A 24,300-nucleotide genomic window follows, 5' to 3' on the forward strand; every position below is an offset into this window, starting at 1 on the left:
GTCGAGTCAGTACTGCGCCATGTGTGGTGAGCCTGGCGCCCCTTCCCCTGGAAACAAATACACAACCTTCCCTTCCACCCGGTGCCCTCTAGCCCTGGACGGCTCCACCCATCCCCCTTTTGCCAGCCCGCAGCCCAGGTTCGAGGCAGGCTCAAATATATAAAATGGATAATATATAAACTTGGTGTAGTCGAAGATGAGGAGTGGGCTGGAGAGATGGCTCAGCAGGTAAGGCACTTGCCTGCAAAGCCTAACAACCCAGGTTTGATAATTTCCCAGCACCATGTAAAGTCAGATGCACAAAGTGATGCATGCATCTGGAGTTCATTTGCAGCAGCCACAGGCCCTGGCATGCTCACCCATTCTCTTTCTGTAAATAAATAAATAAGTAAGTAAATATTTTTTAAGAAGAGATGAGTACAGTGACACTGACAGGGAGACAGGGTGCACATATGATCAAAATTCAATATGTATGGGGGCTGGAGAGACGGCTTAGCGGTTAAGCACTTGCCTGTGAAGCCTAAGGACCCCAGTTCGAGGCTCGGTTCCCCAGGACCCATGTTGGCCAGATGCACAAGGGGGCGCACGCATCTGGAGTTCATTTGCAGTGACTGGAGGCCCTGGTGCGCCCATTCTCTCTCTCTCTGCCCCTTTCTCCCTGTGTCTATTGCTCTCAAACAAATAAATTTTAAAAATAAACAAAAAATTCAATATGTACGTATTATGAAAATGTCAAAAAAAATTGCAAAAGTTGGCAACAATGTTGGTAAGGGGAAATCGGGGGGGGGGGAACAAGGTGGAGTGACACATGCGCCAAAGTTAGGGAGCTGCAAGGAAAATATAAATATGGAAAAGGCTGTGTTTCAAGGCTTAGGGCAAAGGCTCTAGGAAGGGGCTATAAAGCTAGCAAGGAGGAAGGCTGGCACACCAGTGCCTCCACCCTGCCCTCTGGTGGCTATGTACTATCATTGCAGGAAAGATGAAGGTAATTCCAGGAGCCATGGGGGTTCTTAAGTGAGGTTCAGAGTGTTTCTAATGAGCCTGAGCCCCGATGAGACATGTGTCCATGGCCCAGGCCCATACCAAAGTACTCTGCTTCTCCAAGCCTCAGTTTCCCTATGTCTCATTTATCTGCCAGAGTTTGGACAAGGACTCCACAAAGACGTGTGAAACAAGCCCTCTGACTGCCCACATTCTAACCGAGGGCAGCTGGGTGTAGTCCACCCATCCACCCCTTATTGTGGGCATCCAAGTTTGAAAACGAAAGCAACATACTTTTTGCACCAACACACAAAGTTCACATTCAGATCATCAGTTTTGCTTGAAAAACTGGTGATTCAACCACTCCCAGCAAGGCAAGGCTGGGAGACAGCAGGAATTTATTTTCGTTTTTGTTTTTATTTTTTCCTGCTCTATGTGTCACAAAATTCCTGTCCCTGCCATGCCTGGCCTCTGGAGAACAAGACTAGACTAGGGAACTTTGAGGTAACTGGGGTCCCTCAGGGAAGGTTTGGCAGTGAAACTTGCTGTAGATTAGCGAGGAGTCTGGAGTAGAGTTGTCTTGGGAACTATACCCTCCCACTGCATTCCCCGTCGCCCCAGGGCCTGGTAACAAGGGGCACTCACGCAGAGCTCAGGGGCCCCGCACCCAGGGACTCCACTGTGCCAACACATCCTGGCCAGCCTCCCGGCCCTGCTCAGGCTGCCCCTCTGGGGTTACCCTTCTTGGCCAGCTTAGGTGACTTGTGGCCTCTCAGGACCTGGAAGAATCCACAGCCGGGGTCTTTCTGGCAACCCCACAACCAAGCCTTGGACAGACTGAATCGGGCTAGGGATCTGTGACATTGTCCCCCTACTTGGCTGCCGACTCAGGCTCTTCGATCGATCGATCGATTGATTGATCCATCCATCCATCCATCCATCCATCCATCCATGCACGATCTGTAACCACTATGATCTGGGGAAGCAGAGAGAGAAACACCTCCCAGGCAATCAGGCTAGTTTGTCTAGTCGGATCAATGAGCTCTGGGCTCAGACAGAACCTTGTCTCACTCAATAAATAAAGTGGACTGTGACCGAGGCAGACACCTGATGCTGATCTCTGACCTCCACACGTATGTGCACGTACACACACACACACTCAGCAAACAAAGAGGGAGGGGATACCACTGCACCTAGCTAAGTTAAGTCCCAATCGCACCAGTAACGGGTGGGACAGCTGCTCATCACTGAGGGTGAGGAGGCCCCTAAGTACAACCACAGACAAGTCTAGCGAGATCTGCACGCACCACGCATACCCAGCTCTGCTGAGCTGCGAGCCCACAGCCAACACATACGAGTGCCACTACCCAGCAGGAGTCAGGGACAAGAATAGCACCAAGATGAGGGACAGCCTCAACTGAGAGCAGCCCATGTGCCAATTGCCAACAGAAGCGATTGGCACACTGGGGCTCATTCACAGACGACACGGGGAAAGGCGGCAGCATGGGCGGCTCAGACAAACACCGATGACCCCACAGCGCAGGACGGAGGGCGACCCCCAGCCTGCGGAGGTTGCGTCCCGCTGTGAATGGGAGGACGCTGTGGGCGGGGTGGGGCGATGCAGAAGCAGACACGCGTTGAGCTCACAGCAGGATGGGACGGGCACATTTTGTACAACGCACGTTCCGGGGGAAAGCACTGTGTCAGGCCCTGGGTTGGTATGGTAGTTTGAACTAGGCATCCCACATAAACTCTTATGTTCTGAATGCTTGGTCCCTAGGTGGTGGAAATTTAGAAACTGGAGCCTCTTGGAGGAGGTGTGTTGTTGGGTGTGTTTCTGGGTGTCTCAGCCAGGTTCCACTTGCTCATGTTTGGCACACTCTCCTGGTGCTGCTGTCCGCCCGATGTTGGCTCAGGGATGACGTCCAGCCTCTGCGCATGCCATGTTTCCTCTTGCCATCGTGGAGCTTCCCCTCCAGTCTGTAAGCCGAGATAAACCCTTTCCCCCCTGCCATGGTTGGGAAGCTCTGTGTGGATCCACGTCAACAGATTATCCTGGGCCTGTGGGAACTTTTGAAATGCTGTAGTCCCTGGGAATCAAGAGTGAGGCAGAGGTGGTGACGCTGGATCATGTGCTGGCAGAGTACATCATCTCTGCCACCTTCTCTCCACTCTTGCCTGTAATCCTGCGTGAAGTTTACAGGTGCGCGGAGGGTGGTATTTAAGGACCTCATGGCACCCTCCCAGTCCATCAGCTCCATGGCATCTGGTTAGGATCCCAGACAGGACACCAGGAGCTCATGGTGAGCATGGGGCATCACCTCTCTGGGCTTCCATTTCCTCACCTATGAAAGGTAGACATTCTATGTGGCATTAACTCAATGGCCCCTGGACCACCTCCCAGCAGAGACTCGGTTCTTGAGATCCCACCCGGCTCCACCAGGGAGCGTGAAACACAAAGTTCAAGGCCCTACCAAGGCAGCTAGCTTAGCAGGTGCACCCGGATTCCTCCTGCAAAGCAGGTGGGCCCTAGCTGACATTCCCTGTCCCTGGGAGCCTGCTGGTGCTGCTGTCCTCCCCCTAGGGGATCCTGCTCCCAAGGGAGTCCCCTTCCTCTTACGGCAAGTGACAAACCCAGAGGCTGGGATTCAACCCAGGCACAGCTGTTTCTACACCATGGGCTGCAGTAGGTCATCTAGGAGAACAGTGTCAGCCCTGGTGACCTAAGGGCACTGGGTCTCCTTCCTCACTGACAACACAGGGAGATAAAGGTTCGTGAGGGTTAAAGGGGTTGCAGGGTTTTCAAAGTATAGCTCAACAACAGCAGGTACCTACACAGACCTACTGTGTGTCAGGCACTGTTCACAGTGACTTACATCAGCTCATCTAGCCCATGGCACTCCCAACAGAGACACACTATTGCTACCTTTGCTTTACAGATGGAGAAACTGAGGCACAGAACATTGAAACCACACCTGGTCACGCAGGAGGCAAGGAGGGGGAGTTTCAGCCAGCTCTCTCAGGACATGTGTTCTTGTTGGTATGCAAATGGCATGTCAAAGTTTAAGATGGTTTCCCAGTACCCATCCCCCCAAAAAGAGCTGAATGTGCCATGCACCCCTGTAACACCGGTGCTGAGGGAGTCAGAAACAGGAGGATCATTAGCGTTATTAGGCCAGCTAGTTTAGCTGAAAATAATAAAAATGAGCTTCAGATTCAGTGAGAGAGTCTGTCTCAAGGAAATAACACAGATGAGCAACAGAGGAGGCCGCCCGACACCCTCTGCACACGTGTACGCGGACACAGGCATTTGCATGCACACGCGCGTGCGCACACACAAAAACACCACTAACAAAAATAAATTTGTATTAAGTGGAACATCTGTATCACCCTTTCAAGGCTTAGGGAACATTCCAGAAGAGGGGGAGGGAAGAATGTAAACGTCCGAGGAAGGGGTGGAGGGAGGAAGATGGCACACCATCTTCAGGGTGTGACATCGCCACTGGCCTCTTCATCTCGATTTGATGACCTTACCAGCACAAGACCAGTGCAGGATCAGACCTGTCAATACCCTGTCATGGAAGGAGAACGGTCTGTGAGATCATGCTCACCCCTGAGAACTTACAGGCAGAAAATAGTAGCTAGGGGGTGGAGCTCCTGATGCCCCACCCCCTCCTTGAGTATCTATGGACTGGCATTAGGGAAGACAGATGACATTTTCTTCAGTGGCACAGCCACTGGTAAGCAGCCCACACTCCTGTACATATGCCTTCACCCAGGTCCTGTAAGGAACTTTAAGGACATTCATTGGGTCAAAAAAAAAAAAAAAAAAAAAAGGCTGGAGAGATGGTTTAGCAGTTAAAGTGCTTGCCTGTGAAGCCTAAGGACTCATGTTTGACTCTCCAGGTCCCAGGTCTCCCAAAAAATGAAAGGAAGGAAGGGAGGGAGGGAAGAAAGAATAAAGGAAGGAAGGAAAAAAGGAAGGGAGGGAGGAAGGAAGGGAAAAGAAAACAGAAGAGGGGCTAGTTGGAGAACAAGAGAGGGTGATGGTTGTGAATATGATCAAAATACATTGTAGAACTGCATTAAAAATCACCATGAAATCTACGACCACAGATAATTAACAGTGTTTATTATAAAAAATCAAAATTTAGGTCTGGAGGGATGGCTCAGTGGTTAAGAGTACTTGCTTGCACCTCACAGCCTGGGTTCAATTCCCCAGTCCCCACATGAAGCCAGATGCAGAAAGTGTTCAATGCATCTAGAGTTTATATTGGCAGGAGGCCATGGTGTGCCCATTCTCTCTCCCTCTCTCTGTTTAAAAATAAATTCAAGAAAACATTTTTTTTAATTAGAGTAAAAACCCAAAATTTAAATTACCAAAATTAAAAGCCTTTGTGAATCAAGGAAGCCTGTCAAGAGAGTAAAAAGATGACTCAAAAAATAAGAGAAATATTTGCAAACCATATAGCTGGTAAGAGATTAATGTCCAGACTAAATAAACACACATATCTATAACTCAACAACAAAAACAAAACCAACCAGATTCTAAAGGTTGCAAAGGTGGCTGGGGAGATGCTCGGTGCATCACATGCCTGACTCACAGGTTGGCTTTGAACAGCTGGTAGCCAATGCTGGCCGAGTCCATATCACATTCCCAGAGCTGGCTGAGTCCCAAGGGTTGGGGGGCCTCATTTCTGGGAGAGCTAATGTGCGGAGCAAGTGCTACAGGATTCAGGGAGTAGGCCTGAAGGGGGCGGGGCTCTCCATGACGCCATGTGTGGCCTGAGACAGGCGGCTTAGCACCTGAGCCTCACTTCTTTCCTCCCCAAGATGAGATCTGTATTCTCAGACAGTGGTTTGGTATGCGAATATACAAAGTCAGAGGAAAATGAGCTGAGTCCAAGTCAAAAAGCAACAACACAAAGTCATTCATCAAACCAGGACAGACTGGAGCCGGTGGCATTTATCAGAGTCCCTATCACCTCAGGAGGTATGAGTGCCGATGTGACCACGCCCCAGGCCTCATCTGACAGGTCACCTTGACCAAGTTAGGTCCTCAGTTTCTCTACTAATGTAGAGTTGAATACATTTCTATTGTGTGTGTGTGAGTGTGTGTGTGTAGAGAGAGAGAGTGAGAGAGTCAGAGAGAGGGAGAATGAGAGGAAAGAAAGAGGCAGTAGGAGAACAAAGAAACTGGCTGGGGCCAGTTGAGTCAATCAAGGATTTACTTTCTGCCCAGTGACTTCATGTACTGTCCACAAAAGCACTGGAGGCCAGACAGAACCATCTTCGTCTCAGGAGGGAAACAGTGAGCTTCCGGGAGATCCATTTAGTCCCGTGTCCAAGGCCGTACAGTGACGGTGGAAGTGAAACCCGCTTTTCAGCCTCCCTCCACAGCACCAGGCTAAGGTGTCCCCTGGCAGGATATGGGCACTCCAGGAATGGGGCTGGGCACCACTTCCGCCTTGTGGCCATTTACGAGCGCTACAAGCATGCGTCTAGAGGTAAGAGGCCAGTTCTGCAGGGTTGACCGAGTCCCCTCCCAGTCACCAGAGGCCCAGGACTCCTGGGACAAAGGTTCCTCAATGACACAGAGGAAAGAGGAGGCACTGACAGCCAGGGAGGCCTCCTGGAAGCTAAGGGTCATAAAAGACAGGTTTAAGTAACCTCTGCCCACACAGGCGCGCACAAGAGGTCAAGTATAATGAGATAAGGTGGGTGGGGCGGTGCCAGCTGACAGGGAAAGAGACCAGGGTAAATCTGAGCCAGCAGACTGTCAAAGTACAAGGGGCTGCAGCTGGGCCCCAGGCGCATAACGACACTTTCGGGGCTGCCTCACTAGGTCTGAGGTCTGAGTTCCTCCCAGGCTGTGCCAACTCGGTTCCTACAACGACACTCTTTCCCCCTGCTGTGACCATCACACACGGTGTCCGAGTGCAGATGCTGCCGGCAGCATCTGCATCCCATTTTACAGCACAGGAAACTGAGGCACAGTTACGTGAAGATTTTTGACCCAGGAAATGAACTTGGGAGAGCCAAAGGATCTTAACACAAGACTGTGTCACACTAAGAGAGGCCATTTTTGTGCACAAATATCAAAGCACCCAGAGTCCCCACTCCATTGGCGATCACAGGCTGTGGGAGGTGGGGCAGCAGGTCTTGGGTAAAGTGGCCCAGCTCCAGCTCCTTCATGAATGTGACCTCCTTAACCTCGCTAAGCCACAGCTCCTCGGGCTGGGGTTCTGGATGCTGAAGGAAGTAAGCACAGGTTCCAGCTCTGCCCCAAGCAAGGACGGAATTTGGTAAATACTGCAGACTTAAAAGGATCGTCAAAAAAAATCACCAGAGGAGGCTGGGCCGGACCTCAGCCACTCCAGGAGAGCCTGGTTTCCTTTCCCCCAAGTCCTCCCTAGGCCAGCAGGCAGACTGAGGGGAAGGGCTGGCCCACAGGAATGTGTAACAGAGACCTGCTTGGTGGGCGCTTCTGCATTAGTTCAGCAGAGACCCCACATTACAAACTCTCAGGAGCCCCATTGTGTAGACAAGGGACACAGGCCTGTCTAAGGTCACATGCGCATGTATGGAGATCTAGGGCTGAATGTGGTCCTCTGGTGGTGAGACTGCTTTCAACAAGAGGCCTCCATGACTCCTGTCCATTACTAAGCAGGCTCCGCTGGGCTGGCCTCGCTGCCCCATGCTGGATGCCCATTCAAAACAGTGCAAGAAAATACAACCACAACCCTGTTTTCCAGCTGAGCAACCATTAGTGCTCAAGTCGCAGAGAGGCAGGGAGGAGAGGGCGCTGGGATCGGAAGCCAGAACTGGTACTAGACCCCCTCGGGTGTTCTCTGAAGCCCAAGGCCAGCTGCGGGGACCACCGTCCCTTGCTCTGCCAGAAGTTCAAGGGCAGGAAAGGCTCCCAGCACATCGTCAGGAGACTCTGGATCCCAGAGGGACGGCCACCGGCTTGCCCCCAGTCCCCGGCCCCCCACCAGCCAGCTCCTCCGCACTGCACGTCCACGATAGCATCCCACACCCATTACTGCTTGAGCGTCACTCACCACAAGCGGCCCACTCCTCTTGTCCTTGCAGAAGCTGTGACTTCTCCTGGGGACAGAGGCCACAGGGGACACCTGGCGGAGAAGCCGCTCGCCATCCTGTGGTCCATCCTGTGGGCCATCCCGCGGCTCCGTGGTCTGCAGCGGCGGCTGGGACAGAGAACACAAGAGCGGTATTTTATTTGGGGGGGGGCTTCTTATTTAAGGGAAGTGTGTCTCCTTAAGACAGTCTGTTTAGTCAGTGAGTATTAAACCACCAGTCAGCCCAACATGACCACAGGTGACACGAGGTAGAGTTCTTGGGTCAAGTGGCCAAGCGTCCACTACCGCTTGGCTGTGTGACCTCAGACAGGCCTTTAGCCTCTGAGCCTCGACCGCTGGGGCAAGTGAGGAACAATACCCAGGACGTGCACGACACCATCCAGCCGCCAGGGGGCAGGCGTTCCTGGCTCTCTACCATCTACAAGCTACTGCTTGGGGTTGGGGAGAAGGCTGAGCGGTTAAGAGCGCTTGCCTCTTAGGCATGAGGGTTTGAGACTGTCCCGTCTGATTTCCCCAGAACCTAGGTTTTCTTTTTCTTTTTAAAGCTGGGTGAGCAGGGCACAGGGGGCGCACACCTTTAATCCCAACCCTAGGGAGGCCCAGGCAGGAGCATGACTGTGAGTTCAAGACTAGCCTGGGACTAGAGTGAATTCCAGGTCAGCCAGGACTAGAGTGGGACCCTACCTTGAAAATCAGACAAAGGAAGCTGGGTGTGGCCACGCACACCTGAGACCCTAACCCCCAGGAGGCGGAGCCCAGTGAATGCCCCTGGCTCACTGACTGAAAACCCAAACCTCTGAGCTGAGGGAGAGACGCCCCTCTCCGCCCTGTCCCCATCTTAAGGAAGAACATGGTTGAGTGAGAGAGAAGACCCCCTCAGGTTCTCCTCTGGCTATCATATGCACACACGTGACACTTGCATGCTCACACACACACGTGCATACGCCACACATAACATACTCTATACACACACAATATAAATGAATAAATAAACCGTCCTGTGAAACGTCTCTCCTTGCATCCAAACATGCACACAGATGCCCGAGGAAATGGAAAGGAGGAAGGTGCCCAGGGGCATCTAGTCTGAGTGCTGCCACTTCTCCCTCCTATACCGGGGGACCTGTCACAGGCTAGTGAACACAGGCCCCAAAATGGGCATTCTACATACAGGCACGGACGGGGGGGCCCAGAGAGGGAAGGTACCTGTTTAACAACACACAGCATCAGAAATGAGGCTGGGGGAGGGAGGCTGGAGATGGCTCCGCAGTTAAAGGCGCTTGCTTGCAAAGCCTGATGCCCCGGGCTCAATTCCCCAGTCCCCACATAAAGCCAGATGCGCAAAGTGGTGCATACATCTGGAGTGTGTTTGCAATGGCTGGAGGCCCTGGCATGCCCATACTAACTCTTTCTTTCTGCCTCTTTCTCTGTCTGTGCTTCAAATAAGTAACTTTAAAAAAGAAAAGAAAAGAAAAGACTTCTAAAAAGAGAGCTAGAGAGATGGCTCAGTGGTTAAGGCACTTGCCTGCAAAGCACAATGATCCAGGTCGGACTCCCCAGTACCCACGTAAAGCCAGATGCACAAAGTGGCACGTGAGTCTGGAATTCTTTGTGGCACTGATACAAAGTCCCAAAGGACATCCAAACCCACAGCAGCTGCATCAGGGAAACAATTCACTTCTATTTTCTATGCCCCTAGAAGGCTTGAGTTTTTAACAACCACCACTGTGTGAATCCATATTTTTTTCTGGGGTCAGGTAATCTTTTTTTTTTTTTTTTTTTTTTTTTTAAGTTCAAGAACCAGTGCCAGGCAAGGAATACCAGCATTTGTGAGGTAAAGGCAGGACGATCAGGAGTTCAAAGCACACTGAGTTATATGAGACCCTGCCTCAAAAAAGAAGGAGGGTGAGGAGGAAGAAAAATAAGAAAAGAGAAAAAAATTTTCAAGAACCAAAGATGTTGGGCAAGGGAGAAATAGGAAGCTGGTCTACTCAAGGCACCCCAATCCCGTAGTGAGGAGATAAGCCCCCAGAGAAGGGCATTCCTGGGGCCTGCATACATTGGCAGGCGTCCAAGTCCTTCAGTCACACACTCTCCTGTTGCCAGAGGGACCAAAGTGAGGTGCTGGCCACCAGACAGCGTGTCACATTTCCATGCTGTCCTCACTCTTTGGCTGTTCCTACAGTAATAACAGGCTAGGTATAGGAGAGCTAGCTGAACCCCAGCTCAGGAGCATGTTGGGCTGGTGGCCCATGTGGGTGACTCATCTCATTTCCACCCATGATGGAGATTCCAGGAGGAGCAACCTTGGAAGCGAGACTCCAGGCCACACTGAACCACAGACAAGCGTCAAGGTCATTGTCAAGGTTGGGTGATTCTGCACATGGTGCTTAGCCAGCCTGAGCTCCTTGGGTGGTACCTCGGTTCGTAACCCAGCTACCCCTTCCCCACCCACACTTGAAGACAACCCAAAGGCTCGATGCGATCCTCATAAGGCCTCTGGCACAGCCCTTTGCCAGGCTGGGGAAAGCAGGAGTGTTAGCTACAAGTCCTCAGCCAAGTACTGGTGTGAAGATGCTCCGGCATTCCTGTGATGGAGACTCAATCTCCAAGGCAACAGCGTGCGGATGTGGGACCTTTAGGAACTAATCAGGCCCTGGCTCGCTAGGTTCAAGGGAGGGACTCAGCGTCTGAAACAGTGGAAGTCACTATGTTTTACAGAGCATGTAGGCTCAGGTGCTGCATCATAGCAGAAAGTAATCTGCAAGGGGCGCAGGAGGGCTGAGGGTCCAGGCTGCCTGATACCAGTTCACTCAGGAGTTTGTAGTCACCTCCAAACCTCTGTCCCTGCAGTGCCTAGAATGGCCTCATCTCTCCTCCTCAGTCCATCCAGAGTTACTTCTGTCCCTGAAGGTTTAGCTCAAGCCAGCACCTCCTCCAAGAGGCCTTCCTGGGTCTCTTCTCCCAAGCGCACCCTGTATCATATCGTTTCCTGGCCTGGGATCCAAGTGCCCCATGTCCTTGCCAACATCAAAAGCTCCCTTGGTCCTCCCCTGGGCTTCTGGTTTCCTGCCCACCTCCATAGTTCTCCACTCACCACAGTGGCCTCTTAGAAAGTGGTCTTTGAGCTCACAGGTGTTCAGGTGGGATGGGATCCAAATACTCGCCTTGCCCCTGCTGCTGTGTGACCTGAGGCAGGTGACCTGATGTCTCTGAGCTGCCTTTGTTTTGCTTCATCAATCTGTACTGAAAAGTGATCACGCCTGAACCACTGCTTGTCAACCTCCTCCCTGGATGGCACTCCAGACAATTGAGGACGTGTCCTGGCAAAGCTGCCCCGTGTGAGGCAGCCTGCCCAGCACACAGCATGCTTCACCAGCACGGAGAAGTCCTGGGTTCAAAGCCCTTGTCAGAGCCTCAGGCGAGGACAGGAGCAAGGGGGTGACTCCGTTTCAGCCCTTGTCCTTGACCAGACAGTTCAACGGTATTCTCTGTGCCCCCCCAAAGGTCCCCTGAGACCTGACGCTCAGTTGTCCACACTGGCACCAAGTCCTGTGCCCACCTTACAGACTCTTAGCCCCCCAGCCTGTCCTTCTTAGAATCATAGTCTCAAAAGAACCAATATGCGGTCTGCTTTTGAGGGACCCTAAGTCAAGGTGACCCTTCGTTTGTGGGACAACCACTAGACTCGAGGTGACTGCCTCACTCACTCTGTGCCGCTCTCACTGGACTCTCCCATCACCACCTCCCAGCCCCCAGGTGTGAACTGGCGGCCCCATGGCCCACGGGCACCACCAGGGAATTCCGGTGTCATTTTTTGTGACGCTTTCCTCTGCGAAAAACAATTGTCTCATCTTTGTCAGAAGCAGCTGCAAGAGGAGAGACTCTCGAGGCTCGGCCTGCTGACCTCCCCCACAGAAGGAGGGGACAGCCCTTACCTGAGATCTCAGGTATCCCCGTGCCAGCTGTATGCAGTGATGCATAAGATTTCGTGGCCTCAGGAGGAGATACATGGATGGACAGACGGACGGACGGATAGAGGACATTCAGAGTGTTAGATGAAGGGACAGGAGCTCTACCTGTGCAGTTGGGGGTGGGTTGAGGAGGGCTGTCATCCACGCTGGGAAGAGACCTTTCAACACTACGGCTGCTTTGGGGTCCCCATGCTCCTGTAAGTAATCCCAGCTCTGTGAGGAAGCCCAGTAACTCATTGGTTCCCCAAGGTTACCTTCGGTGGAGCTGGACTTTTTAGTCTTTCAGGGGTGTCCTGGCCAGGGGAGCAAGTGCTCCACAGCTTCTCCTCAGAAAAGAGTTGGCGCAACAGATGGAATGGAATTTTCTAAGCTGGCTCATTTCCTGGGGTGAGGATCGCCCCTCACATTGGTTTCTGTGAGGGGGTGGTGGAGCTGAGGTACTGGGGATTGAACCCAGGGCTTCATGCCTACCAGGCAAATACTTTACCACTGACCTACATTACCCGCCCACACCTAACATCTGGATGTTCAAATTCTCTTCCTCGATGACGTCCACCTCCTAGCTCACCACTGTCACATGCCAAGAAATGGTTGAGGGGCTGGGGCTACATGTGCAGCATCGCAAAAAAGGGGGGGGGGGAGAGGCAGAAAAAGCAAAGAAAATATGGGTAATCAAGCAGCTGCGGGTCCTGATGAGAAAGGCTTCCACCGTCTTCTCTACACGGTCCCTACCACTTGCTAGAGTCACACACCAGCCTTAGGCCTTTATGAACATAGGGAGCCCACTTAAGATGAGACCCCCATGTAGATACTTAAACAATGTTTGGGATCATCTAAAGAGCCTCTGTACCCACCTTGGAACTCTCTGGTGTCCTGGGATCGCTCCGACAGGGTCCTGCTGCGGCCTCGGGACTCTGGGCAGGGAGACTGGGCCTCCCTTTGGGCTGTTCTTGCCACCTCTGTCTGGCATTCTGCATGACGGACAGGCCCTCTCGGATGCTGGCTGGCGGGCCCTTATCTGAGCAGGTCCTCTTGATGTCCAAGGCCAACCTTGTGCGGTCATGAGGGTCACCCAACTGGGCCCCGCTGTCCTCTTCTCTCCGTACAGAGGATTTCCTTAGTGTCCCTTTCTTCTGGTTATTGGGTGGCGATCCAGGTGACACTGTGACCCTGCTGGCCAAGTCCTCTGGGCCAGAGGGCTGTGACTCAGCCAGGTCACGCTGACACATCCCACCCTGGTGTTTCCTGGCAAAGGCCTGGTTTTCATCTCCAGTGATGCCTGGGGCTTTTGTCCTGGGACCAGCTGGCACGGGTGAGGTTGTGAGGCGTTTCTCGGCAGGAGCCAAGTGTGGCGACCCCCAAGGTGGTGGGCTGGATTTTGTGGCTGAGTCTGGGGTGTCTGCCTGCTGTTTGCTGGAGCCAGTGCTAGAATGGTGGGTTTTCTCGGCAGCACTCGTTTCTTTCTGGAAACCTTCTGTCTGGGGAGCCTCCTTCAGACTCCTCCGTCTCTGTTCTGCCTCACTGGGCCGGCCTGGCCTCTCCTGAGGGGAACTGCTGGGCTCTGGAGTGGGGCTGTCCCTCCACTCCTGGGCCTTGCCAGCGACTCTGGCTGGCTGTTCTTTGTACTGAGCCATCAGGGCATCGATGTCAAGGACGCTGGACCTGTAGCCATCTCGCATTTTCCCAGGAAATGTCTCACTGATCACCTCCGTCCTCCTCCTGAGCAGAAGGCTGCTGGCTTTGGTCCGGCTTCTCAGGGGTGGGGTGGCTTGAGGGGCATCCCTGCTGCTGGGGGACGTTCCACTCCTACTGTCCTTCCCATCGTTCTGAAAACCAGTGCCATCTCCTGACCCTCGGTGAACCCGCAAGGCATCCACATCTATGATTCTGTCTCTGGAAGGATCCAAAATCCTGTCCCCAACCAACGATGGACAGTCTGTGACCTTCTGATGTTTTGAATCACATGTGGCTTTTGTGTGCTGATGTCCTTTAGGCCAGTTCTGACTGCTCGCCGGAGCCTGTGGCTTTTCATGGTTGGGAGACATCAAAGTAGACTTAAAAGAGTGAGGTGACGGAGGTGGGGTTGTTTTTCTGGAAGGTTCCAGCAAGTTTTCAGGCCCAGACTTAACAATACTCTTTGCCTTTTGAATATCAGGGATCTGATAGGTTACTGCAAAAAACGTTGCCCTGGGTTCAGCAGACAGTCCCGGCTTCTCTGCTGGCGATCTGTCCTGTGAGGCACCTGTGGTCACCTCCTGAGTCTGTGCCCAGTGGTGGAACAGAGGAGGGCTTTTTAAGGCACCAGATGTTGAGGTCAAATAATCGGTTCGTCTCTGCCCTCCTTTGGAGGTGCTCCCTGGGCTGAGGAAGCTGAACGCCTCAAACTTCACATCATGGGGCAAAGTCCGCCGCCTCATCCTGTCCATCCTCGGCTCCAGAGGGCTGGCTTTCCATGTCCTCGCTTCAGACTCGGGCACCTGAGCTGGCCTTGGGCTACCCTCACTGGAGACTGGCCCTGCAGGTGCTTGGGAGTCATGGGGCTCATCCCTGAGCCCAGATGGAGGGTCTACGGGGCCTCCCTGGGGCGGGCCCCTCTCAGGACCACTTGGCTCTTTGCTGACTACAGTGGCTCTGTGCCAGTTCATCACCACACCACCTGCCCATTTGGGCGAAGAGCTACTGTCCACAGACACATCCCTGGGCTCTTGAAAGTCAAGCTTGGGCCTATTGGCCTCCTGTCCTCGGGCTTCCCAAATCAAACTGGCCCTTTGGACGGACCCCGTGTGGCCTCCCAGAGGACGCTCTGGATGAGCAGGGCTGCCCTCCTGAGACAGCTGCCCGGCCTGGCCCTGTGACGAGAGCCGGGGCCTGCGGAGTGTCACGGCCTTCTCCCCCTGCGCTGTGGACACCGCCTCGCTGTGCACGCGCTCCCCCGTCGTGTGCACAACGTCATACGTGGGCTCGACCCTCTGGGGCGTGGGAGGATTCTGTGAGGGCTTAAAGGAGTTCCCCCCACTACGGGGCTTTTCCCCAACAGGGTGTGTTTCTGGGAGAGGCGTGGGATACTGTTTCTGCTCGTTGTCCATAACGGTGGCTCGTCCCCGCACCCCAAGATCAGAACGCTCAGACCACCTGGAGTCCTCCCTCTTGGGGTTTGGAATTTCTGGAGGGTCCTTTGCCAGCCAAGAGCCTTTCTCCTGCCTGGGCCTCGGCTCTGAGAGGGCTACCTCATAAGGAGGGGCTGAGACACCACAGCCCCACGGGTCAGCCACTGTGTGTTTCTCCACGTGATGCTCGAACACTGTGGCCCATACCTTCTGGAAGCTTCCATCGTCTTCTGGGGTGACTTCAGAAGGGGGGCCTGGGCGCTCCCTTGGGTATGCAGTCCGGCACCTGTCAGGGTCTTGGCTAGCAGTGTCTTTGTGCTCTGTCAGCCTGGACTTCTGGGGTACCCCAGGCTTCCAGGGGCTTCTAGGGGTAGGCATTCCATCCAAACCATGCCCTTCCTTAGGCTGGAAAATAATAAGCAAGGCAACATGAAAGGTTCCCAAAGGGAAAGAACTGACAGGGCTGCTCCTATCATCACCCAGCAACACACCAGAACATGTATATGTTTTTTGAAGTAGCGTCTCGCTCTGGCCCAGGCTGACCTGGAATTCACTATGAAGTCTCAGGGTGGCCTTGTTCTCACAGTCATCCTCCTACCTCTGCCTCCCAAGTGCTAGGATTAAAGGCATGAGCCACTATTCCCTAGCTACTTTTATTTATTTGATGGAGAAAAGCAGACAAGAGAGTGAGAGTTGAGTATGAGCCGGACACAGGTGCCACTCAGTGCATCTTAGCGGGTACTAGAGAATCAAACCCAGGCTGTCAAGGTTTGCAAGCAAGTGGTTTTAAATCTTTCCAGACCTGCCATAAAATATTAAAGGCTGGGCTGGAGAGATGGCTTATTGGTTAAGGATCCTGGTTCGATTGCCCAGGATCCACGTAATCCAGATGCACAAGGTGGCTCATACGTCTGATGTTCCTTTTCAGTGGGTAAAGGCCCTGACATGCCCATTCTTTCTCTCTATTTGCCTCTTTCTCTCTCAAATAAAAAAATAAAATATTTAAAAAATATTTAAGGCTGATTATGTTCAGGATGGGTGAAGAAGCAGAGACCTGAGCAGTCTTGGATACTGCCAGGGACAACATAAGTGTCTCTGGCACAATGAGCGAGGACTATTTGATTTTATTTATTTACTCAGAGTCTTGCTGTGCAGCCCAGGCTGGCCTTGAACTCAAGACCTCCCGCCTCTGCCTCCTCTGTGCTGGGGGTTTATAAGTATGCGCCACCACACCCAGCCTCGTCATGATTTTAAAATGCTCATTTCACCTCTTTCTCTATAAGACTAATTTCCAGATGAACTCCAGATGCATGCGCCACCTTGTGCATCTGGCTTACGTGGGCCCTGGGGACTCGAACCCAGGTCCCTTGGCTTTGCAGGCGAACGCCTTAACCGCTAAGCCATCTCTCCAGCCCTATAGGGCTATTTTCCCCCAGGTCAATCCACAGCCCTTCTACTCCTCCCGGAACTCCTGCTACAGTACCCTTGGCTTGGGGTGAAGGCTTTTCTTCCATCAGACCCTCTTTCAGCCATTTTTTGTTTATTTATTTATTTATTTATTTTCAGCTTTTCAAGGTGGGGTTTCTCTGTAGCCTAGGCTGATCTGGAATTCACTATGTAGTCTCAAGGTGGCCTTGAACTCATGGCGATCCTCCTACTCTGGCTCCCTGGGATTAAAGGTGTGCGCCACCATGCCTGGCTTCAGCCATGATTTCTGCACGTGTATGCGTGTGTGCCAAGCCCTAACTCGGTTTTCTCTAAGGAAAACACCCGGTGTGGAGGGACTATGTCATGGAGGAGAACATGTTTTATTGCTTTTCTTTTTTATTTACTTATTTGAGACAGACACAGAAATAGGTAGGGGGAGAGAGAGAGAGAGAATAGAATGGGCATGCCAGGGCCTCCAGCCACTTCAACCGAACTCCAAATGTGTACGCCCCCTTGTGCTTCTGGCTTACATGGGTCCTGGGGAGTCGAACCTGGGTCCTTTGGCTTTGCAGGCAAGCGCCTTAACCACTAAGCCATCTCTCCAGCCATTCTTTCTTTATTTTTTTAAATGGAATTTCCAAAGAGCTTACAAAATAACCCAGGGCTTGTTTCCAAGGCCATGTGAACCCCTCTCCTTGGAAGGGGAGCTGGCTTCGAAGGGTGATGACTGCTGCCTGAGGGTCAGTGGTCTGCCCGTGTTTTATCCCCGGATCCTCTGAGTGTGCATGAGGACCCGAGTTCAGTGCCCAGAACCCACAGAAAATGCCACACGTGGTGGTGTGCACCTATGCTCCCGGTACCGGCAAAACAAGACGTGGGACTGCTGCCGGGCCTTGCTGCCCAGCCAGTCTAACTGAATCGGCGAGTCCTGAGCTCAGCAGGAGACCCTGTCTGAAAAAAATACGGTGGGGGCTGGAGAGACGGCTTAGCAGTTAAGACACTTGCCTGCAAAGCCAAAGGACCCAGGTTCAATTCCCCTGGACACATGTAAGCCAGATGCACAAGGTGGCATGTGCATCTGGAGTCTGTTTGCAGTGGCTGGAGGCCCTGGTGCACCCATTCTCTCTCTCTCTCTCTCTCTCTCTCTCGCACACCTGCACAGCCTTGTCCGCAAGAGCTCTTAGCAACTTCATTTTCAGGTGGGACAGGGTCTCAGGAAGGAGTTCAGGCTGGCCTAAGTCAGATCCCAGTGCCTCAGACTCCCAAGTGCTGGGATAGCAGGATTACATCACCACACCCAGATATTTAACTTCATTTCTTTTAAAAAATATTTTATGTATTTATTTTGAGAGAGAGAAAGAGAAAGGCAGAGAGAGAGAGAGAGAGAGAATGAGCATGCCAGGGCCTCTAGTCACTACAAACAAACTCCAGGCACATGTGCCACCTTGTGCATAGAGCTTCATTTCTAATAGCCTCAAACTAGAAACCACTTGAATGCCAGCCAAAAGGTGAATAGACAAACACACTAAGGTCTACCCACACACAGTGGGATGAACCACAGCAATAAAAAAAAAGGGGGGGGGGGGAAATCCGCTACTGATAATACAACACGACCAATCTCAGAAGAATGTTTCTAAGAGAAGAAAAAAAGGCCAAAGTAAATTAATTAATTAATTAATAGGACCAACCTTGTTGGTACAAAAGTCTAGAAAACAGAAACAAATCTTTAGGAACAGAAAGTGGATCAGTGGCTGCTTGGGGGCGGGGCATACTGGAGTGTTTACATGTAATGCCACTGTTTATCACCCCACTGAGGAGCGCTGGACAGACAAACACACGCGGGGAAGCTCATCCACCTGTGTTCTCTAACATATGCGTTCTTGTGCAAGTCAATTACATGCTTTTTTCTTTTAATTTAAAGTTTAAAAAGATTACAACCAGCCGGGCGTGGTGGCGCACACCTTTAATCCCAGCACTTGGGAGGCTGATATAGGAAGGATTGCCGTGAGTTCAAGGCCACCCTGAGACTACACAGTGAATTCCAGGCCAGCCTGGGCTAGACTGAGATCCCACCTCAAAAAAAAAAACAAACAACCAAAAACAAACAAACAGCAACAACAACAACAAAAAGGGAAGAAAAGATTAAGACCAGCAGAAAACATCCACCGACCACAAGGCAGTTATCCATGGCAGGTATGTTACAAGCGTTTTCTTAGGGACCAGATCAAAGAGAAATGCTTTCAGCACTCAGAGCTACCACTGGCTCACCTCTTGCTTCTGCTGGGTGCCAGGTCAGGGAGGGAGGAGTAGTAAGAGAGAGAACGAGAAGGACAGTCTACCAAGCATTTTAAACCTACGTTTCAGGGTCTTAGTAAAATAGGAAATCGTGTTAAAAGGCTCAGGCCCCTCTACCTCTTGCAAGTGACAGCTGCATTTGTGAGTGGCACTGGAAGTGTGTTCTTGCTCATGGTGGCTCGCTGATGCTCTCTGCCTGGGCCTAGCAGCACCCAGACCCTTCTTCCAGATGAGATGGGAGAACCCGTCGCTGCTTACCTTGTCCTTCTGCTCGCCAGCGGGCTCGCTGCCCAGCACAGCACATTTCTCATATCTTCCCTCATTGCTTGAAGCTGAAAACCTGGGACGGAGATCCGAATTAGTCACACAGAGCCGGAGGTTGTGACTCCTCACAGCCTGTGCACTGTCACCAGCTCAGGATCCCAGGGAGACATAAGCATGGCCATCCCCAAAGGCCATACTGTCCAGTTTCCTTTGAGAAAGGACAGGTCCTTCGCAGCCACCAGAAGGACAGAGGTCTGGCAGCAAGGCTGTACCTTAAACAGCGCATCCTCGGGGCAGAGGGGGAACCGGGCTGGGAGGGGACAGGGGGATGCCAAGAGTCGCTCCCAGCTCTGCTCCCTCCTCCTGTGGGAGCCTGGGTCTGGCTTGTGACCTCACCTGAGCCTCTGTCTCCTCATCTATAAAGCAAAGATAATTAACACTCCCACCCTCTTTTATAGGGTAGATAAGAGGCAAGCCATGACCCTAATAGCTCCGTGAAGGCGTTTAGGGAAGAGCTAAAGAAACCCTGGGCAGGATAATTAATAGTTCTCCTTAGCATCCCAGGGGCACAGTACCCACCCACCAAAGAGCAGCCACAAGACTGGGAGGGGGGGCAGAGCAATAGGAATGTGGGGACACAGGCTTCCCTCGGCCAAGGACAAGTCCACCTTCCTCTCTGGGCTTTGGTAAAGGGGAACAGGGAAGGAGACTCAAGTCTCTCTACCCCACATGTCCTTTGGGGTGCATCGTTGAAGATGAAGGCGTATAAACAGGGCTCGGCACTCAGGGTCAGGGAAATCTTAGACACACTTGAACTTGTCCCCAGTGGGCACCCCAGACTCTGCTTCCTGAGATGGTATGAGGCTGGGATGACTTGCCACTAACGTCGGAGCCTCAGTTTCCCCATCTGTCAGACAATCATGTGGCTTCCTCCAAGGCACTTCAAGGGCTCATCTCCTTCATTGCTCAGTGAGAGGTGCTTTTTTGTTAAGACTACAAATATTTAAGCCCTCCCCAGACCAACTGAATCAGAATCCCAGAGACCAGGCCCTGCCTGGCAGGTGCCAAGCTAACTCTAAGGTGTCGAAGGCTGTGGGTCTAACTTCGGTCCTGCCAGCTGTGTTAGTTCCTGGGCAGGATGTCCACCCAGTGCTCCTGACCCAGGAGCTCTGCCCTAGACACAGCATGTGGGCAGAGCCTCCTACACTAAGGAGCAGGTGGATCACGCCTGGTGACAGCTCCCTGTCCTGACCACTGATGGGAAAATAGCAAGAACAGAGGCTGAGAGATGCCAGGCTCAGAGAGTCCTCCTTAATCATGGGGTGGATGTCTGACAACCCCCTCCGCCCCCCACCAATGCAGAAAACTTCCCGCGTTCTCTGAGTGCGTGTATGTGTGTGCACGTGTCTATGTGTTGGGGTGTCGGAGGACAACGCTACACGATGGTTCTTGCCTTCCAGCTGGTTTGAGCCAGGCCCTCCCATCGTTCACTGTTGTGTTTGCCAGGCTAGCTTCTGGAAGCTTCTGGGAGTGAAGGGATTAGTGTGGGTCCTGGGGATCCGAGCTCAGGTCCTCATGCCTGGACAGCAAGCTCTTAACTCACTGAGCCATCTCCCTGGCCCATGAGTTTTTATCTCAATCCCTGACCGTGCCCCTAGCATAATTTCTGTCATTGAAACAAAGATATGGAAACTCACTGAGGCCTAATCTGTTTGTGTGTGGCGCTAGGGACAAAAGCCAGGGTCTTCTACCCATGCTAGGCAAGTTCTCTACCTGCAAGCCTCACGCCAGCCCGTGTGGCCTAACGTGTGCTCTGACCTTGGGGAAGGAATGGCTTAGCTATTGCACTGGGCAGAGCTGAGCTGTATCCGGCTCCCAACTTCAGTTCCATGCCTTGTCTTTCCCACCCAAACCTTTGATACAGGAGTGAGCTCACAGGGAGAGTGTAACGTGAAGCCGGGTATGGTGGCACATGCCTTTAATCCCAGCACTCGTGAGGCAGAGGTAGGAGGATGGCCATGAGTTCGAGGCCGCCCTGAGACTACATAGTGAATTCCAGGTCAGCCTGAGCTACAGTAAGATCCTACCTTGAAAAACAAAAACAAAAAAAAAAAAATTTAAAAAATAAATAAAATAAAAAGAGGGAGAGTGTAAACTGAGGCCTAGGCTCAGTGCTGGGGCATCTGTAGCCCTCTTTTCTCCTCTGCTTCTTTATCGGAGGACTAGAAACTGCCATCACCTCCTTTGGGAGCTGGGGACACACTGTGTGGGGTTCTGGGCAGGGAGCCTGACATCCTTGATCTCCCTAACCTCACACTCTGCAGTGGTGATGGGGCCACCCCGGGGGGCTGAGGGAGGTCTGTGGTGTATGCCCACTTACAGCCGGGTCAAATCCGCAGACAGCGGCCTTGCTTGGAGCACCCGCCTCCTGGTCTCGGGCTTGGCCTCCCCGCTCTCTGCAGCCCAGCCCTGGATCCGTGCCTGCACGCTCACACCCGCTGTCTCGGGCTCAGATGCAGTCGGTGGAGCCTCGCGGGAGGCCACGATGGACTCAGATCCCACGGCCACGGCCACGGCCACGGCGGTCTCCTCTCCAAACAGGCTGAGGCGTTTCTTCACAGTGCCCGCAGACCTCCGCTCTGTCCCTGCCGAGGCCTCGCGGTCAGGCCCTCCGTTCTTGGCCGGGGCAGGCCCCAGGCTTCTTCCCGGCCTGGACGGAGGAGACTCAGGCGCCTTCTCCGGCGGCTGGTGCAGCCTGGCTCTCTCTTCCTGAAGCCTCTGGTCGTCTGCTGGAGTAAGCCTGGCCCGGCCCCCGGGGGTCCTGGGGCTGCCCGCCTCCGACGGCCTGGAAAGCGCCCTTTCCTTTCGCTCGTGGACTTTCCTGGCCACCTCCACGAAGGCCGAGTCCTGGTGCCCGCGCGCGATGGCTTCCGCGTGGACGGGGAGCTCCGAGTCCCTCTTGGGCTCGGCGCCGGTCGTCTCTGGGCCGCGACGCGCTGCTTCGCTCGGCTCGTCCGCCAGCTTCCTCAGCAAGGCCTCTCTGCTCTCAAAGCGGGCGGTCAGGTCCATGGACAGCGGCCTGGGCTTCCTCACCCAGGTCTTCTCAGGAGGGGTCGGGGGCACCTTCCCCCCTGGGCCTGGCTTCGGAGGCTGAAGGGACTCGCTGAAGATGGCTGACACGGGCCTTCTCTTGGGACGAGGCCTGATCTCCGGGGCGCTGCCTGCTGGGTCCTCCACGCTGTGAGCCTTTGGCAGAGGCTGGGCCGGGACGGCCTCTTCCCGGGACGCGGGGGACCTCGCATCCTGGGGCAGGGAGGCCGGTCGGGGCAGGGTCCCCGTGGGCTTGCGGGCAGGCAAGGCGGGCTTGGCGGCCACTTCCGGCCGGCTGCTGGAGGGAGGCTCCTGGGTCACCCGTTTGCCAGACTCCGGAGCCCTGGGGCTGGCTGCTTTGCTCAGAGTGGGGCCTGCTTTGGTAGTTTCAAAGAGGTCCATGGTGCTGGGGCCAGGCCTTGGAACGGTGGCTCTGCCAGGCACAGAGGGGCCATTCTGTGAGGCCTCCTCACTGCCCGCCTCCTGCCTTGCCAAGCTGGGCATCACTTCTCCCAAGTCCTCTGCCTCCTCCGAGATCCCAGCAGGACAGGGCCTGGTGGGACCAGGCCAGGGAGATGGGACAGGGGACCTGCCTTCAGAGATCTGCTCCTTGCAGAAGGGCTTGGGGGTGAATCTGGGCAGAGGAAACAGGCGGGCTGGGGTCCTCAATACACTTTTTGCCCCAGAGGTGTTTCCAGTGTGGTAAAAGTAGTTCTGCTCCTTGCTGATGTCACCAAGGCCTGGTCCTGTCAGCGATGTTATGGATCCAACCTCGACCCGAGTTGCCATGGTTACGGTTGTGGCTCCATGAGGATTAAGAGCATTGGAAATGGAGAAAGAACTGCTTTAAAAAAAATAAAGAAAGAAAGTAAATTTAGCAAAATGATTGGTTTTGGGGAAAATGGGGCCGAGAGAGCTGCGCCCCCCCCCCAGATTCTGACGTCACTAGGCAAACCCCATGGATCGTCAACCGGCAGAGAGCTTTGGAAGCATGAGGACAGCCAGCCGACTAGGCTTGCTCCAACCCACAGAGGTCAGGCCAATCACTGATGTTCTAGGGCTTTCCTGGCTCAGCCAATCTCAGGGCCAGCCCAACAGGACAAAAAATCTCTGCCAGAGAGACAAAGCGACAGGCCTGAAGGTGCTCTGGAAGCAGGGGGCCGAGCGGGGAGCGGACCCCACGGGCACTGCCTCACTCCTGTCCCCCGCCCCCTGCCCGTTTGTTTCCCAGACCTGCCTGCACCCCGTGTCCCAGGCAGCTCCCTCCCGTCACAACCCTGGGCTGAGCAGCCGGCCCTCAGCTCACACGGCTTACCCAGGCAGGTCACTGGAGCCTCTGCCTGCCAGCGGCCATGGAACCCCACCTGGGCCACCAGCCTGCCCCTCCCCCAGCCTTCCAGGTGCCTTTGAAAGCCCCAGCCATCTTTTTTTTTTTTTAATTTTTAAAATATTTTTATTTATTTATTTGAGAGAGAGCTACAGAAACAGGCAGGTAGGGAGAAAAGAGAGAGAACAGGCATTCCAGGGCCTCTAGCCTCTGCCAACGAACTCCAGACACGTATGCCCCCTTGTGCATCTGGCTTACGTGAGTCCTGGGGAGTCAAACCTGGGTCCATCTCTCCACCCCATTTTTTTTTTTTTTCACTAAACCTGCTATGTGTTTTCTGCTGAGCATCTACATAGTCCAGCTACGTTGGTCTGTCTTATTTTTGGTTTGTTTGTTTCTGGCAGTCCTGGGGATGAGACCCAGGGCCTTGCACATGCCACCACTGAACCACACCCCGGGCCCCCTTCCCATTCGTAATACAAAGAGTCACAGCGAACAAAGGGGCTTCTCCGGAGTGAGGGGTCCTGTGAAGCCACGCACTTGGGCTCTAACCGTCTCACTCTCCCAACCCAGTGTGCGGGGTGTGGCCTGTTATGCTGCTCTGGCTGGGGGCACCCCCCCCTTGCACACTTGGCTGTGAGATCTACATTCTCAGGCAAGAGCCCTCTTCTCTCCTTAATCCTCCAAATAACTCCAAGAAGCAGAAATGATGGGTCTCTGCTCTATGAAGAAGA

General features: G+C 53.4%; 1 protein-coding gene across 4 annotated transcripts in view; it reads right to left on the minus strand.

The window, feature by feature from the left end:
• Kiaa1671 (KIAA1671 ortholog) overlaps positions 1-24,300 on the minus strand; it is a 172,705-nt gene that overhangs the window by 94,727 nt on the left and 53,678 nt on the right. For 3 of the 4 annotated variants that reach the window (XM_045132300.1, XM_045132299.1, XM_045132297.1), the window contains 4 exons: positions 21,530-23,083; positions 19,144-19,225; positions 12,910-15,567; positions 8,046-8,192 (listed from right to left, as the gene is read on the minus strand). In XM_045132300.1, coding sequence (XP_044988235.1) covers positions 8,046-8,192; positions 12,910-15,567; positions 19,144-19,225; positions 21,530-23,028 — 4,386 coding nt within the window. In that variant the 5' untranslated portion in view covers positions 23,029-23,083. The remainder of the gene's footprint in view (positions 1-8,045; positions 8,193-12,909; positions 15,568-19,143; positions 19,226-21,529; positions 23,084-24,300) is intronic. The other variant, XM_045132298.1, reaches the window with a different exon arrangement.

Source organism: Jaculus jaculus, chromosome 13, assembly GCF_020740685.1.
Source record: "Jaculus jaculus isolate mJacJac1 chromosome 13, mJacJac1.mat.Y.cur, whole genome shotgun sequence".
Classification (NCBI taxonomy): domain Eukaryota; kingdom Metazoa; phylum Chordata; class Mammalia; order Rodentia; family Dipodidae; genus Jaculus; species Jaculus jaculus.